This window comes from Emys orbicularis, chromosome 13 (assembly GCF_028017835.1).
Source record: "Emys orbicularis isolate rEmyOrb1 chromosome 13, rEmyOrb1.hap1, whole genome shotgun sequence".
Classification (NCBI taxonomy): Eukaryota; Metazoa; Chordata; order Testudines; family Emydidae; genus Emys; species Emys orbicularis.
In genome coordinates this window covers 49,023,230-49,039,718 of record NC_088695.1, presented here as the reverse complement: position 1 = coordinate 49,039,718, position 16,489 = coordinate 49,023,230, and the positions used below count along the sequence as shown (strand labels likewise).

Genomic DNA, 16,489 nt, shown 5'->3' with positions numbered 1-16,489 from the left:
CCCTGGCAGCCCGGGACGCCCAGCCCGAGCGGGGAGCGGGTCCGAGCCCTTCGGGCGGGACGGGGCAGGGGCCCACCGGCCGCCAGGGGCTGTCCCGGGGTGACGTTTAGAAAGCGAAACTCGCCGGCTCTCCAGCGACGCCCACTCGCAGAAACAGAAACTTTGCCGGGTCCGTGGGCAGCGGCAGCCGGCGCGGAGCTCAGGTGAGCGGCCCCAGCTCGGGGCTCGGCCCCCCGGGAGCTCGGCCGGGCTCAGCACTGGGGGTGCAGGAGCCCGGGGGGAGCAGCCCGACGCCGCGGTTCCAGCCCCGGGAGCTGGCGGCGCTCGTGGGGGGCTATGACTGGCTGGGGGGGCTTTGCAGAGGGCACGGACCCGCCCCCACTCCGCTGCCTCGCCAGGGGCCCGGCTGGGGTGGGCCCCCGCCCCCCTGCACGGCCAGGACGGGCCCGGCTATGGGGGGCGCTGCGTGCACCCCGGGGCTCCCCTGCCCAGCGGGCGGGGCTGGGCGATGCGCCTAGCGGGGGCGTGGCCGGGCTGCGGGGAGCGGCAGGGTCCGGCCGCTGCTCTCCCGCGGGCAGGGGCGGGCTCCGCGGTTGCCCCTTCATCCCCCAGGCCAGGCGGCTGGGGGCAGCTGCGATCAATCACAATCCGCTGCACCCTGGGACTTGTAGTCCGGAAATGACTCCTTCCGCTTCGCGCTTTCCTGGGGGATTAATTTGCATACTGCGAGCGTTCCCTGCCTTGCCATTGGCCGAACGGCGGAGCTCATTAGCATGGGCTCTCGGGGATAGGGAGGAAGCTCTCTTGATGTGCTTGGCGGGCGCGGGAGGGGCTGTGAGCCGATCTGCATGCTGGCCCCGCCCCTTGCCGCCCCTCCCCATCCCCTCAGGCAGGAGAGGCTGCAGGTAAGGGGCTCGTGAGGCGTGGGGGCGGCGCATCCCATGGGGGGCTGAGGGGGGCTCCCTCCTCTATGCAGGGCTGGCTGGGGGCCCTCTCCTGGGGGGCCCACTCCCACTCCCCTGCCTAGAGGGGCGCTGGCAGTGTGCACACGGTGACCCTGCTGCCCTGGGCTGGGGGAGTCTCAGCTGGGGGGGCCCTTTGTAACTCAGCCTGGCCTGGGCAGGTGTTGTGGCCCCTTGGCCAAGTGTCATGGCCCTGGCCTTCCCCTGCGTGCATCCCTCCTCGTTCCAGCGTGTACCTGCCCTGTCGTCCCACCCTCCCACCTCGGGGCCTCCCCGGTGCAGCCTGCCGCCTACATGCCTCGTGCCAAGTTCCTTTGTCCACAGTTTAGGCCACGCTTGGGGTGATCATTCTTCTTCTGCTTTATTATTTGCAGCACAGTAATATGCCCGAAGCCCCAGTCCCCTGGTGCTGGGTGCTGTACACACACAGGACAACAAGCTAGTCCCCACTCCAAAGAATTTAGGGCTGGATTTTCAATTTAAGAATTCAGCTCTCCTTTAACAGGAGTACTTGTGGCACCTTAGAGACTAACAAATTTATTAGAGCATAAGCTTTCGTGGGCTACAACCCACTTTTTCGGATGCATCCGAAAAAGTGGGTTGTAGCCCACGAAAGCTTATGCTCTAATAAATTTGTTAGTCTCTAAGGTGCCACAAGTACTCCTGTTATTTTTGCGGATACAGACTAACACGGCTGCTACTCTGAAAGCTCTCCTTTAGCCACTAAAATAAACGGAGATGCTGGGTGCCGAGCATCTTTGAAAATCTGGCTCTTACTAAGGCAAGAGGCAACCAATGAATACAGTAAGCAACTGTGCAGTTTGGATACTTTCTTATCCCCTTTTTAGTCAGAGCCTTCTTTAACTGTGATCCTCCAGAAAGAGGGTATACCAGATTCAAATCTCAGTAGTGGTGGGGCCCACAGCTCCCTGAAAAAGTGACTCCATCAGTGTGGTTTCTAATGATTTTTTTTCTTCTTCTTTAAATAAAAAAAAAGTATAAAAATTAGCTTCAGCCCAGAGTTTCCTGTCAGTTTTTGTGGTTTTATAATTGCATTTCCTAGCTTTTAGAACATGTTTCTCTCCCATGTTACTGTTTTGCAAAAATAATGTAAACAGGCAAAACCGACTCTACAGCAAATGTCACCAAAGCAAATAAGCAAAGTGAAGGGGAAAGCGGTTGGGGGGAGGAAGCTGTGTGTGTTTTGCAGTTTGTTTGTTTTGTGCACAATTGTCTTGTTACCACATGCACACAAAGGAAAGGAAAGGAAATAGTGGGTTACATTTTACAAATCTGTATTTTTGTTAAGTCTGTAGGCACACATTCTGGGAATGATTTAGGCTCTTAAAACAGTTTTCATTCATTTATTTTGCTTGAAATATTTGCACTTGCTTTTTTAAATAAATGAGCTTAACAACTGAAGTCTCTGTTGCTTGTGAGGTGTGGGAAGCAGGGAGATTGTTTCATTTTATGCCCAAGTAATGGTTTGTGAGGCCTTGAAACATTGCCTATCTGACCTCTGTTGCTTTCACATTTTCTCAGTGTCCTGAGGGTGAAATTTAGCAAGGGCCCAGGGTCACTAATAATGAATCAATGTTTTGCTGTCTCTCTTAACCATTTGTGTGTGTCTCTCTTCCTGCTTGAAATAGGTGGCATAAAACTTTTCCCTGAGGCAGCAGTGTGCGGGTATGAAGTGCCCTAAATGTGACTACATTTCTCAAGATGCTTCTCCCAACTTCTGCAGCAGCTGTGGGTTCAGGCTGGTCCCCCACATCAGCACACAGAGTAAAGAAAAAGGTAGGAGGATGGGGGTAACTTGGGTTTACTGCTTGGCTGACTGTAGGATATTGCAAAGAAGCAAAGTTATTTGACATGTACACATGATGACATGCAAATAGTACTTAAGCAGCAGAGGTGCTCTAAACTGGATGTAGCCTGGGTCCCCGAATCAGACATTGCCTGTGGGATCCCGTACCCCATATGGTTGGTATACCAGATCTGAGCAGAGTTGGCAGATAGATCAGAGAAGGTGGGGTCCACTGGAACATGCTCAGGCCTTGCCACTTTGAGCCCAAGCCACCAAACAGGGAGGGGTGAGAACATCCTAGTCCTAGTTTCAGAGTAGCAGCCGTGTTAGTCTGTATCCGCAAAAAGAACAGGAGTACTTGTGGCACCTTAGAGACTAACAAATTTATAAATTTGTTAGTCTCTAAGGTGCCACAAGTACTCCTGTTCTTTTTATCCTAGTCCTAGTAGCTAGGAGGCAGGGCTGAAAGAAGTCACTGGGCTTCCACTGGTGGGGTGGCTCACATGGTGGGGGGGATCCCTACTGGAAGAACCTGGTCCTGGCCCCAAAGCAAGAGAAGTACAGAGTGGGGGGGGGGGGGGAGGGGGGCACGGCCCTGAGGTGACCTCCCCCCATTGCTGCACAAACCAGATTGGCTGGGGGTTGAGTGCCACTCCAGAACAAGGACACAGACATAACTGTGGACCACCTGGGAGGGTTTGAGCCAATGAGCAGGTGGAGGAGGGAGGGAGGTGGGGCCGGACAAGCCCAGGAACTGGGAAGACTTGTAGAGAGAACAAAGAAAGAGCAGCGGGAAAAGTAGCAGTGCTGAGCTGGGGCAGAGAGACACCGGGATGGAGGCAGGCAGAGCTGAACTAGGAGCTGCTTGGAGGAGAGACAAAAGGAGACTGTTAAGGACGCACAGGCTGGAGATTCCAGGCCAGCTGATACCAAGCAGCAAGCAACAGAGGGCACAGACAGGTTGGACTGACCCAAGGGTGGTGCGGTTGCATCGACACAAGGCAGAGAGTTTGTGCATGTCTGGCTAGGTGTGGGGGTAGGGGCGGGCTGCGTACTGTATCAGGGCAAGGGAGTTTGTGTAACCCCTGCTAGAGATCCTGACCTGGGTCTGCTCCTGGCTTTGCTGGGTTGGATAAAAGTGTTGTGCTTTTGTAAAACATGGTACTTGTTCCAAGGGTTACCTCTGATCTCCTGGAGAGAGGGTTGGAGTCTGTGCAGAGGTGTGTGGCTGGGACCTGTTCCCCAACGCTGGGAATCCTCCACCTGACAATGGGCAGGGTGAGAATCCAGTTGCCTGCCTTGTCTCTGCCTTATAGATGTCATTATTATTGTTACTTTTTACTGCAGTAGCACCCTTAGATGCGTGTTGTGTTGGGCACTGTGCAAACAAAGGATTTTTTTTTTGTAATTGGGTTTTTGCTGTTTCCTGCTTTAAGATTGATAGAGGAGGCCTGAAACATTCGTGCCAGAAGCTGGGACTGGGCGACAGGGGATGGATCACTTGATGATTACCTGCTCTGTTTATTCCCTCCGAAGCACCTGGCATTGGCCATTGTTGGAAGACAGGATTCTGGGCTAGATGATCCATTGGTCTGACCCAGTATGGCCGTTCTTATGTTCTTTTGTTTTTATTTCTGAAATTTCCTGATTGCTTTTTACTTTAGAAATATCTGGAGTGTCAAGGCTGTTCTTCATTGGTTTGGCAGGAGTACGCAAAGAGCTCTAATGCCTTGGCCTGCACAACTCGTAAAGCGGCGAGGGCCATATTACTCCAAAGAAAACAGCTGAGGGCCGAAACCCCCCGGTCCTCCCAAAACACATCCCCTGCCCCAGCGCCGCCCGGCCCTGCGGAAACAACCCCCCTCCAGCCACCGACTTGCCGCTCGCCTCCTCACCCCCCTCCCCAAGTATAAAGCCTCGCCGCCACTGCCCGCCCACCCGCTCGGCTTGTCATCCCCCCCATGAAATAAGGGGAGGGGAAAAGGGGGACAGTTTGAAGGGATTTTCTGGGGCTATGAACTAAGGGGAGGGGGAAGGGGGGCAGTGTGAAGGGATTGGATGTGACTGTCCAACACACAAACACAGGGGCCGCAGGGAGCCTGGGGGTGTGTGTGTGGGGGGAAGGTCCCTGGACCAGGGAAGCGGGCAGCAGTGGGGGCAGGACAGGTGCCCCCCCCCCCCCGGGGACCAACCAGCGCAGTAGCCACCCCGCCCCCAACCGAAGGGGGTTTTTGGGGGGGGTGTCTCGGCCCAGTTCTCCCTCCCCCCCCCCCCCCCGAGCTGCAGCTCAAGCCCAGGCCGGGTGCCCCTCCCCTCGCTCGACACTTACCGGCTCTGCCTCGTGCCCAGTGCTTCCCGCCTCAGCGGGCCCCGGAAGTGACGCACCCGTTGTACGCCAGGCGGAGGGAGCGGGAGACGGAGACGTGCGGTTCTGGCGGTTGGAGTGCGGCCCGGGCATGCGGGGCTGTGAGGCGGGGCCCCCCTGGGCAGGGGGCGAACCCATCAGCCCCACCCCGCCGCTTGCCCGTGGGCCGCCCAGTGAGCCCAGGTGGGCCGCGTGTTGTGGAGGCCTGCCTTACACTGAATGGGCGGCAGGTGCTGAATCTTTAAGCAGCTACCTTTTCCAAATGTTAAATAATCACTGAAGTTAAATAGGTGCTAATAAAACACACACTGTTTTGAGCAGTCTAATTGAAAATCCCTTCTCTCAACTGCTCCGCTTTCAGGCCGTAGCAAATGTATCTCACCTCTGCACTAGTTGTCTGGCTATCATCATCGTGTCAAATAGTAATGGGGTTTAATTCAGGCCTGAGCCAAATGGCTTATCAATGTTTTCATTCAAATCTTTCTGCTTTAAGGTTGTTTAGATGTCATGGCAATTTGAGGAGACAAAACCAATTCAGTGTATGTTTTATGAATTGTACTGAGAAGACAAACAGGGAAATGTAAAGCGAACTTCCCTACAACACTAAACAATGCAATAATTAAACTGAAGTTACAGTGGAGATCAGATGGATTAATCAAGGAATTAACAGCATCAATTAAAATCAATAATTCAGTAAGAAAGTAGATTGAGACCGCTGCTTGCTCATTTACCTGGACTTTTTGAGGTTGCAATTTGATCTGCTAATACCTCTCAGGCTCTTGCCTGAGATCTTGCAAGTGAATCAGGGTATTGCAGCTTCGCATTGCAACTGCATTGCGCAATCCTGGTAGAGCGTGATCACGCTTAACCTTTGGTTCACTTTTGGGGCCTTCCCTCCAACGGACGTTTCTCCACGGCTTGTGTCGGAGGCCACAGTCCTTTTCTTCTCCTCTGAGCAGGCGAGAGCAGGGAAACAACAGGAGATGACTCCATCAAAACTGTTACAACTCCTTATCTGGATTAATAGTTAGGGACTGACAAATGGGTCTCTGGACCTTAAGGCCTAGACACTTCCTTGGACCTGACTTATAGCCCGTTGCCTTTTGACCTACACAATTGTCAGTGCCCCTTACTCATTCAAGCCTCACATTTCAGCAATGACACTTAGGGCAAGTCTGCACTATAAAATTAAGTCGACCTAAGTTATGTTGACTTACAGCCCCACAGTAATTAAATTGCTTTTGCATGTCCACACTACACTCCTTGTGTCAGTAGTGCGCGTCCTCACCAGGAGCGCTTGCACCGATTTAACTGTCAGTGTGGGGCATTGTTGGATGTCTTCTGAAAGGCAGCAACAGTGGATGTCAGCAACATAGTGTCTACACTGACACTGCGTCAACCTAACTACATCAGCCTAGGCGCTGTGCCTCTTGTGGAGCTGGTGTTATTAAGTCGGTATAGTGGGCCAGTTACATTGTTGGGAACTGCATTTTAGTGTAGATACTTACAGAGTTATGTCAATGTAAACTGCTTTACATCAACCTAACTGTAGCACAGGTCAGGCCGTAGGGCCGCACAACCCACAGTAAGAAATTACCGAACTATCACCTATGGTTTGACAAGGTCGTCTTGCTCTAACAAAGCCCAAAGACAAAACTGCTTCAAAGCTGCTTTTGAGATCCTGTTAATATAAAAACAACGAGGAGTCCGGTGGCATCTTAACAGATCTGTTAGCCTTTAAGGTTCCACTGGACTCCTCGTTGTTTTTGTGGATATAGACTAACACGGCTACCCCTCTGATACTTGTTAGTATAAAGTCATTAAAAAATACATTAGATTTAAGTTCATACTTACTCTACTATAGAGCTAGGTGCCCTACAGAACAAGTCTTTCAGCCTAGACAGAGTCACAGGACTTGAGTTTGTCATGTAAAACACAAGTGGAATTATTTCTCAGATCCTTTCGGGCCCCTTTCATGCATCATAAAGAAGCGAACAAGGACACAACTGTGATTTCTATCCCACCTCCTTTGCAGGCCACCTTCTATATTACATTTTTTATTTAAACCCCCATTTTACGTGTAGATTTTTTTGCATTGTATTTGTTTCCTTGTTGTTGTTTTTTGGGGGGAGGGGGAGGAGATTTTATGCTTTGACTCTTGTGATTTATTTACGTTCTTCCTGCTCTCTGTGGGGATAGATAAGCTGTTGGGCTTTGTCAGCTTTGCCTTTCATACCCACGTGCGCACACCAAGGCCCTGTTCACTTCACACTCGACAATTCTGCCCTGAGGATTATGCAGGAGGAAACTGGTAACATCTGTGATACAATGGTGAATGCACCACTCAAGATGATACTGCATAAAGCCATGGCACGTATGGGAAGCCAAAAGTGTGTGGGGGGGGATTCCTGGAGGGAAAAGGAAGGAGTTGAGAGCAATTGAAGATGATTGGAATGACATGCTAACAAAGGCAGGTAAAAAAAATATGAAAAATACACAAGTTAATGATACCCTGAGCACAAAAGCACTATGAAACACAGCTGCTATAAGCAAGTATCTGGCAGTATAGGTGACAGTATTGATTTACTACTTGTCCACTACCAGAATCACTTCCTCCCCTGGAATGTGCAGCGCTCATGCTGTGGCAGCATCTGCGTGGTGGGATGGCAGGTATGGGCAGAAGTGTGGGCAAAGGATAGCTCTGAAGAGTTTTCTTGTGCCATGTATCTGACCCTATCATCCACACGCAGATTGGTTTGATTGCAAATCATGGCATGTTTCATCGGATGTTTTTCTTACTTTCTTATGGACCTTTTCCCCTTCCTGTGCCTCCTGTGACAGATTTGGAGCTGCCCTGTGAAAATTTATGGATACTGTATGCTGGCCTGGTTATTGGGATGTCTGCTGTATGAATGTATTCCTTCAACTCAGTAGGGGGCTCTCTGATATGTAGGCAGGAAGGAGAAGAATGGCTGGAGAAAGATAGCCACCTCTCAGTCATTAAGGAACAATGCTGGAACTATTAGCTTTAAGGTGCAGCCAGCCCTGTAACTCTGATGCTTTTGACAGAGGAGGAGGGCATATTTCTGCACTGAACAGAGGAAGGGATGCTTTGAGATTTCAGCCTTGGGGCTGAAATATACTTTCAGGACCAGCCCTCTCTAATCTCCTTTTTTGCAGTATAAGTTCAACGGCTTGTGCAGTTTTGGTCACGTGATGCAAGTGGTCTCAGAGTGGGGCTTCCAGTTTAGTCATTTTCACTGGCCCTTCTCTCTTAACCTTGGTTTAGGGCTGAGAATTGCTCCTTTCCTCCCTTCTGAGGTTATTTCCAGTGTTCTCTTCAGAAAGGGGTGTGGAAGCAGTGTTCATGTCTCAGTCAATGCATTTAATCAGCATTTGTGATTTCCCTTCTTCCTTCCCCCACTCTGGCTGAGAATTACATTTTGTCGTCTCCTTGTTTCCTCACTGTAAAATTAATAGAGAACTTTTTCTCAGTTGTAGGAAGTGGAGATGTAAAGCCAGCTCCAGTCCCTGAGGGGGAAGTGGAGAGTGGGAGAGAACTGAAGGTAGAGGGCGCCTTCTCAGTGCCAGCTGCTGATGGACAACCACTGACCAAAGAAACACAGGGAAAGCTAGGAGAGCTGCTGTCACAGAGCTTGGGGACTCAAAGCGGTGTCTCGAAGAAGAAAGTGAGTATGTCGGAATGCGCTGGTTCAGACTGTGTACTGTGCGGAGACCTTGAGGAATCTTCCCATTTCCCTGCAGTATTGGAGTGGGTAAGGACACCGTGTGCCAAGAAGCATGATTCAAGCAAATCACTCCTCTGCTTTCTCTCTCGTTTACAGAATGAGGCACCTATTACTAATGCTTTTTGCTCTTGGTCTGGAACCACTAATTGCATTTTTTTAAAGGAAATCGGATACATATTTTAATATAATAAATTTGGTAGCAAATGGTGTCTCCGTGTATGTCGCTGAGATACTGAATTATACAGCTTCCCCTAACAATATGTTTCCAGCAAGAATAGAATCAATAAATGATACAGGAAAGCTTCAGGATTAAAAATCTGTCTGTCTCAAGTCAATATCTGCTTGTTAGGGGATTTGCCAGCCAATGCTGCTACGTTAGGCTGGGTCTGCACTAGAAACCTTGGCCAGTATAATAATGTTGCTTAGGGATATGATCTTTCTGACGTGTGTGTACCAACATCAGCCCTAGGGTAGACATGGTTATGCCAGCCAAAAATGCTTTTGCCAGTATAGCTTACTTTCTTCGGGGAACTGCTGTAAGAAGCTATACCAGCAATAGCACTCTTTTGCTGCTATAAGTTGCATCTGGACTAGGAGGGTGTGCTGGTACTGCATAGCAAAACCTTTCTCATGTGGACAAGTCCTTTAATGTCCGATTCTCATATTGCTGAAAACTTTAAATGCTTGGGAAAACAGATTCTCAGAGTTACTTGGATTTCAAATCCTCTTTTATTACAACTTATAGCAGAGGACTTAAAAAAAATTGTTCCAAGCTGCCTCTTTCTTTAATGGTGACTTTAACACTGACAGCTTTATTAAGTTCCAGAATATTCTAATTGAGATCCCCAAGACATTTAAAAAAAACCCAACATGCCTCTGCTGTTTCCAGTTTTGTGAGTTAACAAAATCTCTCATGAACATAGAAACTTTACAGCTACTATCATAATCAGAATTTTTCTAGATTCTAATTAATATTTTATAGTAACTTAGCTCCAGTTCTTTGAATGGGATTCATGTGGTAAACATTGGCCCAAAATTATTATACAACAAACAATACTTACACAACAGTAGACAATAAACCATTGTGTGAAATGTCATACACCAGAATACATGTGGAGGGATGAACAGGGAACTTATTTTGTAATATAATTTTGGCAGAAATACCTACAGTTATGCATTTTTGCCACTGGCATAGTACGTTCCCTGATTTTATTGTGGTGTGATCAGTGTGTGTTTGGGTTTTTGGATTTTGTTGTTGTTTTTAAATCTGTAACTTCCAGCACTGTGATTTTTGTATGTAGATAAGTGAATATGATGATAACAGCTAAACAAATTTCACTGAGACTTGTGAACTGCCCACTTAAAACCTGGGCTTTCTGTGATGGTCAGAGAGCAATACACTTGCAGGGTGAAATTAATCCAATGTGGAGTGTAGCCCATAGGGCTAGCCTGCTGGTTTGCTTTATTATATCCTGCCTATTAGCTACTGGTTTGCTCATTTATTTGATTGTATTTTGTTTGGTTTACTCTGTTATGTTTGGCTGTAACGCAAGGAGCCTAGAGGTCTGTATCTTGTATGATTAGTTTCAGCAAGTTAGCTTAAGTATTGTGAAGTAGGTCTGGTCTACACTCTGTGTGTATGTGTGTGTATCTAAGTTACGCAACTTCAGCTACGTTATTCATGTAGCTGAAGTCGATGTACTTAGATCCACTTACTGCGGTGTCTTCACTGCAGTAAGTCAATGGCTGACGCTCTCCCGTCAACTCTAGACTAGACGCGATAAATCGACCCCTGCTGGATCGATCACTGCCCGTAATGTAGACAAGCCCTTAGATGTGTCTACTGAAGAGTAGGAGTCGGAACTCAGTGGTAAACAGTGACCACAGGGAACACTGCAGGAACGTGGAAGTAACAACCATAAACCAGTTCAGGCAAGAAGTGACAGGTCTGAGAATGAGCTAATTGGATTAATATGTATAGATATGTTAGGCTATAGAATAAGTGCACCCCAATATTATGTGGGTGAGAAAGTTAGATTTGGGCCTGGAAGGTTGGGCATTAGCATGAATATTCATGATAGTGCTTAGGCCCTATAAAGGGCAAACCACCATGTGGAATTATTATTCTGTTACTTCTTCCTCTTCTTTTGAGTTTTAGCCTTTTCCTTTATCTTTGGCCTGGTCCACACTACCCCCCCACTTCGGACTAAGGTACGCAAATTCAGCTACGTTAATAACGTAGCTGAATTCGAAGTACCTTAGTCCGAACTTACTGTGGGTCCAGACGCTGCAGGCAGGCTCCCCCGTCGATGCCGCGTACTCCTCTCGCCGAGCTGGAGTACCGGCGTTGACAGCGAGCACTTCCGGGATCGATTTATCGCGTCTAGACAAGACGCGATAAATCGATCCCAGAACATCGATTGCCTGCCGTCGGACCCGGAAGTAAGTGTAGACGTACCCTTTGAGTCTTTCAGCTGTCGATTGTTAACTTAGCTACTCAGCACTTGACCCTTCAGCTCTATTATTCACCATCAGTCTTGGGCACTGAGGAACCTGAACCGTCGGACCCATTTGGCAAAAGAACGGCCATACTGGGTCAGACCAAAGGTCCATCTAGCCCAGTATCCCATCTTCAGCCAGCCAGGTGCCCCAGAGGGAATGAACAGAACATGTGATCATCAAGTGATCCATCCCCTGTCGCCCATTCCCAGCTTCTGGCAAACAGAGGCTAGGGACACCATCTCTGTTAACACCCCTGTAGTCCTAGGATAAAAAGGGGTGTTAGTGGGATACAGATTGTTTTACCATAATAAGCCATAAAGTCGTGGGAGTGACATGTCTACAACAACACTGCATACACGTATTTCCATTGTCACTTTGGTTCCTGTAGGGACTGCGGTGCCAGATTCCTTGCACAGTCTCTCCTTCTCCAGTGTCGCATGTTGGTGAGCGAAGTGGTAGTTGGAGAGGGTATGCTTTCTCCCCGCCCCCAAGTCTCACGCACTCGCCGGATAATGTTCATAAGGAGTAGCAGGAGGAAAATCGGACTTGTTTCAAGTAGAGAAAATAGAGAAATAATTTTATTAAAAATTGCCCATGCCATAAACTAAAAATGCAAGCTACAAATAAACACTGCAGTATAAAGTACTACTCAGCCTACCCTGACAGATAAATATTGATTAGCAATTATATCTCACTTCCTGATCTCTCTGAAAGTGAAGCCATTTTTCAACAGACAGCAAAAGCTGCAAGCGGTGTAGTCTGGAGTGAGTTGGATGATGCTAATCCCCTTTCCAGAAAGAGGAGAAAGGAGAAACCAATCCAATTTGAGGATAGCAGCCCATCTCCTACAAGCCCACAGCAGGTAGTTCTCATGAGTAGTTCCTCTACCCGGAGCAGCCTAAGCAAGCGCATTGGCCTAAAGCCCCAATTACTAGCACAGGTGTCTGTTCTGGGTCCACAGTTGGATGCCAGCCTGAAGTGATTAAACTTAATAACTGCCTAATAACTGTTTCCTGAATGGTCCCTGCTGGACGCATTGGGCAGAGCCAGTGTCTCTGTAATTCCTGTGTATACGTAGTTCTGAATCTGGAACCAGTCTCTGTTCACAATCTCTGTGCTGGCAAATGAGGCGGATGGATTTGTCGTTTCTCTCCTTTCATCACAAAACTCTGTCTTTCCCTCCTCCAGCTTAACAGGGTGCTTTGTAGTAGCTGTCCGTGTCTGTCCACATTCACCATTGCTCTCCCGCTATTGTTTGTGCTTGGTTACCTGCAACCCAGCTGTATGCTCATTGGAGTGACAATCAGAAGCATGAGGTGGGAAGACCTTTGTTTTTTTCCCCCACCTGCCTGAGTTTAAAACCAGCAAATACGGTGAATCTGGCCTGGGTTTGATAATTTTGACTGGCAGGTGAGTGGGGAAGCAAGCCAATTAGTTTTGGAAGAGGTCATAAGAGGATTCTCAGCCAGGAAGAGCCTGGCTTCAGGGAAATCCACAGATATCATTCTCTCACTTTCAGCTAGTGTGTCCCTTCCATTGCTCCAATACTCCAAGCACTTTCATCTCACCAGAACCGTTATTGTGTGTTGTGAAACTGACCCTTTTATTTCGTATTCTCAGTCGGGGGCATTGAACAGAATGTGTAAAATTCTTTAGTTTGATACTTGTGAGAGTGACGCTGCTACTTTGCTGTAGCAGCATTTAAAACTGTTCTAAGAATTTTTGTATCAGATTTGGTTTCTTTATCAATAAGAAGGGGGGGGGGGAAAAAAAAGGCCTTTCCTGCTTACACACAGCTCCCTACTTACATTGCCAGGACCCTCGATTTCACCTTCCCCGAGGAGTGAAATACTCTATAAATACAACCAGTTGTAATAATGGAGCAAGTGAGAAGCTGGCAGGAAGGCTTAGACAGTGTCCTTTTCAGAGCATCATAATATTATACATTTTATACAGAACTTTTCATTCTGAAGGTTTCCCCCAAAGACCTTTACCAACCATAGATACAGGACTCCCTTCCTCATTCATGAAATGCAGCCGCCTCTGAGCTGGAATATATATAAAACAGCGGTTCTATACCTGCAAGAGTGTAGGACATGAAGTAAGGAAGAGTCCGGTATCCACTTAAAATAGCAGTGCTTAGGTCAAATGCAGTTACCTAGTTTAGAATTTGGTTAGGACTCTCTTAATTTTAAGTAGCTCACACAAAGCATTTTCCTTCTCTCTGAGCTAAGGTAGGATTTTATCCCTCCCCCCCCCCCCCCACCGTTTCCCTTTGTCTTTAAAATCAGAAAGTGATGGCATAAGCAAGGATGTTTTGGGGGCTGGGGTTGGAGTATGACAGAGATGGACTAATTATTCTGTCTCCACCTACAAGGGACACGGGGATTGAGGACATACCCGCTATGTTAAGGGAAGCAGTGAATACAGGATTTCCCCACTATGAGTAAGTGAGGATGTGTGTGTGTTTTTACTTCCCTACACAGAAAAAGAGAAAGAGGAATAAGAGTAAGAAGAATCCTTCCGGCTCAGGGATGCAGGACTCTTTGACCTCTGTAAGTTCAGCACTTTGTAGTCTGGACTCTTCTTTGAGCTCAGAATTGGCTGGTGCAAAAAATCCAACACAAGAAAGCCAAATCCAAGAGAATGAAGTGGCCAAAGCAGAGGCTGAGTCCTCTCCCTGTAACAACGAAAGTCAGATTAAAAGTGACTGTTCGTTATGCCCCTTGGGAAATGAAGGTCAAAGTCCAGAGACGATTGTGGAAGACAATCCCAGCAGCAGTGACACCAGGCACCAGTCAGTGCAGAATGGTACCCATGATGAGCTTGCTCAGCCTGCAGGCTCCAGAGCCACAGAGGAGAAGATGGAAGATGAAAGTTCGCCAAGTGATGGACAAATGGCCAGAGAAAATAAGGGCTCTGACAAGAAGGAAAGTGAGAGGGGCCCTGCTGAAGTTGGCCAGCCTTCAGGAAATAGATCAGATACCCAGACGTCAGGGGGAGACAGAGATGCACTGGCTTCCAAAGAAGAGGGAGAGAATGTGTCCTTAGGGCTTTGCTCCAATATGGAAGCACCTGCGAGTAAGGATTCAAATTCTGATGCAGACCATCAAAGTCAGAAGAAGAAAGTCTCCCTTTCTGAAGCTGAAACAACACAGATCAGAAAAGTCGAACAAGAGAGCAAGCAGCAAGCAAGTGCTCCAGTTTCAAAGGTAAACTGCCAAATAATCATGTGAGTATGTTGGAATAAGTTTCCTTCTTTTGAACTTTGAAATGGTTACTGCAGTAAAATGAAGCCTATTCATTTCTGCCACCCCAGTCGAACAACCTGAGGAGGTAGGGAGGAAGTAGGGGGCGCTTTGCAGCATCTTGCCAGTCTATTTGCACAGGTGTATCTTATATCTGTGAACTTCTCTGTTCACCTTTGGTTAGTTCCAGGGGTGGAAGAGTTGCCCTTAGTGCAAGAATAACTATACTACAGTAGTCCAAGTGCCTCTCCATTGCTGGGTGATTTACTAAACCATCTTGGGGTTAAGTCTTCTCCTCCCCTCTCCAAAGCCCCCCATTGGGTTCAGCTTTATCTCTGAGCAGAACTTTATTCAGTGAAATGAGTGTAATTTTCAGCATTGCTCTTGTCAGTTTTCTCTCTGTTGTTAATGAAGCGGGTACAGCCGTTAAATGGCTCAGAATCCCTGTCGGTTTTTCCCCATAGAATGTGAAAAACGTGTTGTATTGAACTTTATCTCATGGTCCAGTCCCCGCCCCCCTCCGTTCCCCAATCTCACAGCAGTGCTCAGAACAGTCCACACACTACAGAAATGCATATACATTGTCTATGTTGCTTCATTATGCCGGCTTGACACCTCCTCTGAATGTGGGGTTCAGTCCCAGAATGGACCGGTTGAATTGCAGATATTTTCTCTTCCTTTATACCCCTTCCTCCAGGAACCTACAACATGGTGACTTTTGCCAGCCAACATTGGCATTAGATTCCATGTAAAACCTGATCAGAGCACTCTTGCAGCTCTGGCTGTTAGATTGGTCAGAAGATTCACCCTCGTTTCCTCTGGACCTGGGGAGAGACGAACTGACCAGTCTTTGGAAGTGAACCTAGCCCTGGTGCAGAACACTAAATGCAGACCCAACTGAATCAGTTTTGAATTGGGTTGTTTGACATGCAACATCATACTTTAGATATCGCATGCTACCTTGAACAAATCCGGTTGGTTTCTATTAAAGTCGTGTCTTTGAGGTTTGCTGCTTTTGATTCATTCTGTGTGTTTGTGTCACAGAACATGAAAGCGGAAACCAAAGCAACCCCAAGAAAGGGGACATCTGAAGAAATGGAAAAGAAGACAAATCAAACAAAGGCAATTGAAGCTCCTAAAAAAGATTATGCATCAGCTGTTTCAGGCAATAAGAAGGACAAGAAGCAGCAGAAAAATCAGGACGCCAATGCAAATAGAATTAAGCCAAGGTAGAGTGTGCCCTCTTTTTTTTTTTTTTTTTTTAAGTGCTGTTGCAAGTAATGAGGACCAGCCAGTAGCTGCTATTGGGTAATCGTAGATGGGTACTCTTCCTTTTCAGCATAGACTAGGCTTAAAATAAAAGCTTCCTAGTGTGTGAATTATTCACAACTTTGCAAGCCAAGTAGCTGATTTTGTGTGTGTGTGTGTGGGGGGAGAGGGGACGGAGGGGGGTGGTTCTGCTTTTGCACTTCAATAGAGTTACGTCGAGGGGAGGGGTTCTCCTATTGGTGTAGGTGATCCTCCTCCATGAGAGGTGGGAGCTAGGTCGACCGAAGACTTCTTTTGTCAAACTAGCCCTGTCTACTTGGGGACTTAGGTCAGCTTAACTACCTTGCTCAGAGTGACGTAGCTGGGTCAGTCTAATTTTCTGTTGTAGACCAGCCCTTAGATTCCGTGAGGTGGAAAGATACGAGAAGGTTGTTCCAGATGGGAGGAGCTACAGAGGCAGGGTTCTCTCACCAGCAGTGGTGAGATTACAGGAAGGAGGCAGTTGCTAGAGTTAGCAGGAAGGTGATTAGAGAGAGACAGGATCTGTGAGGTAGGCAGGAAGTGGGTCCGTGAAGAGAGTCGAAAAT

General features: G+C 48.0%; 1 protein-coding gene across 1 annotated transcript in view; it reads left to right on the top strand.

Moving 5' to 3' along the window:
* The first annotated feature begins 136 nt into the window (after positions 1–136).
* Positions 137–16,489, top strand: part of RNF213 (ring finger protein 213) — a 93,596-nt gene continuing 77,243 nt past the window's right edge. Inside the window, exons 1-6 of the mRNA XM_065415339.1 lie at positions 137–203; positions 2,612–2,759; positions 8,630–8,823; positions 12,119–12,247; positions 13,872–14,597; positions 15,678–15,862. Of these exons, the coding sequence (XP_065271411.1) occupies positions 2,651–2,759; positions 8,630–8,823; positions 12,119–12,247; positions 13,872–14,597; positions 15,678–15,862 (1,343 nt within the window). The 5' untranslated portion in view covers positions 137–203; positions 2,612–2,650. The remainder of the gene's footprint in view (positions 204–2,611; positions 2,760–8,629; positions 8,824–12,118; positions 12,248–13,871; positions 14,598–15,677; positions 15,863–16,489) is intronic.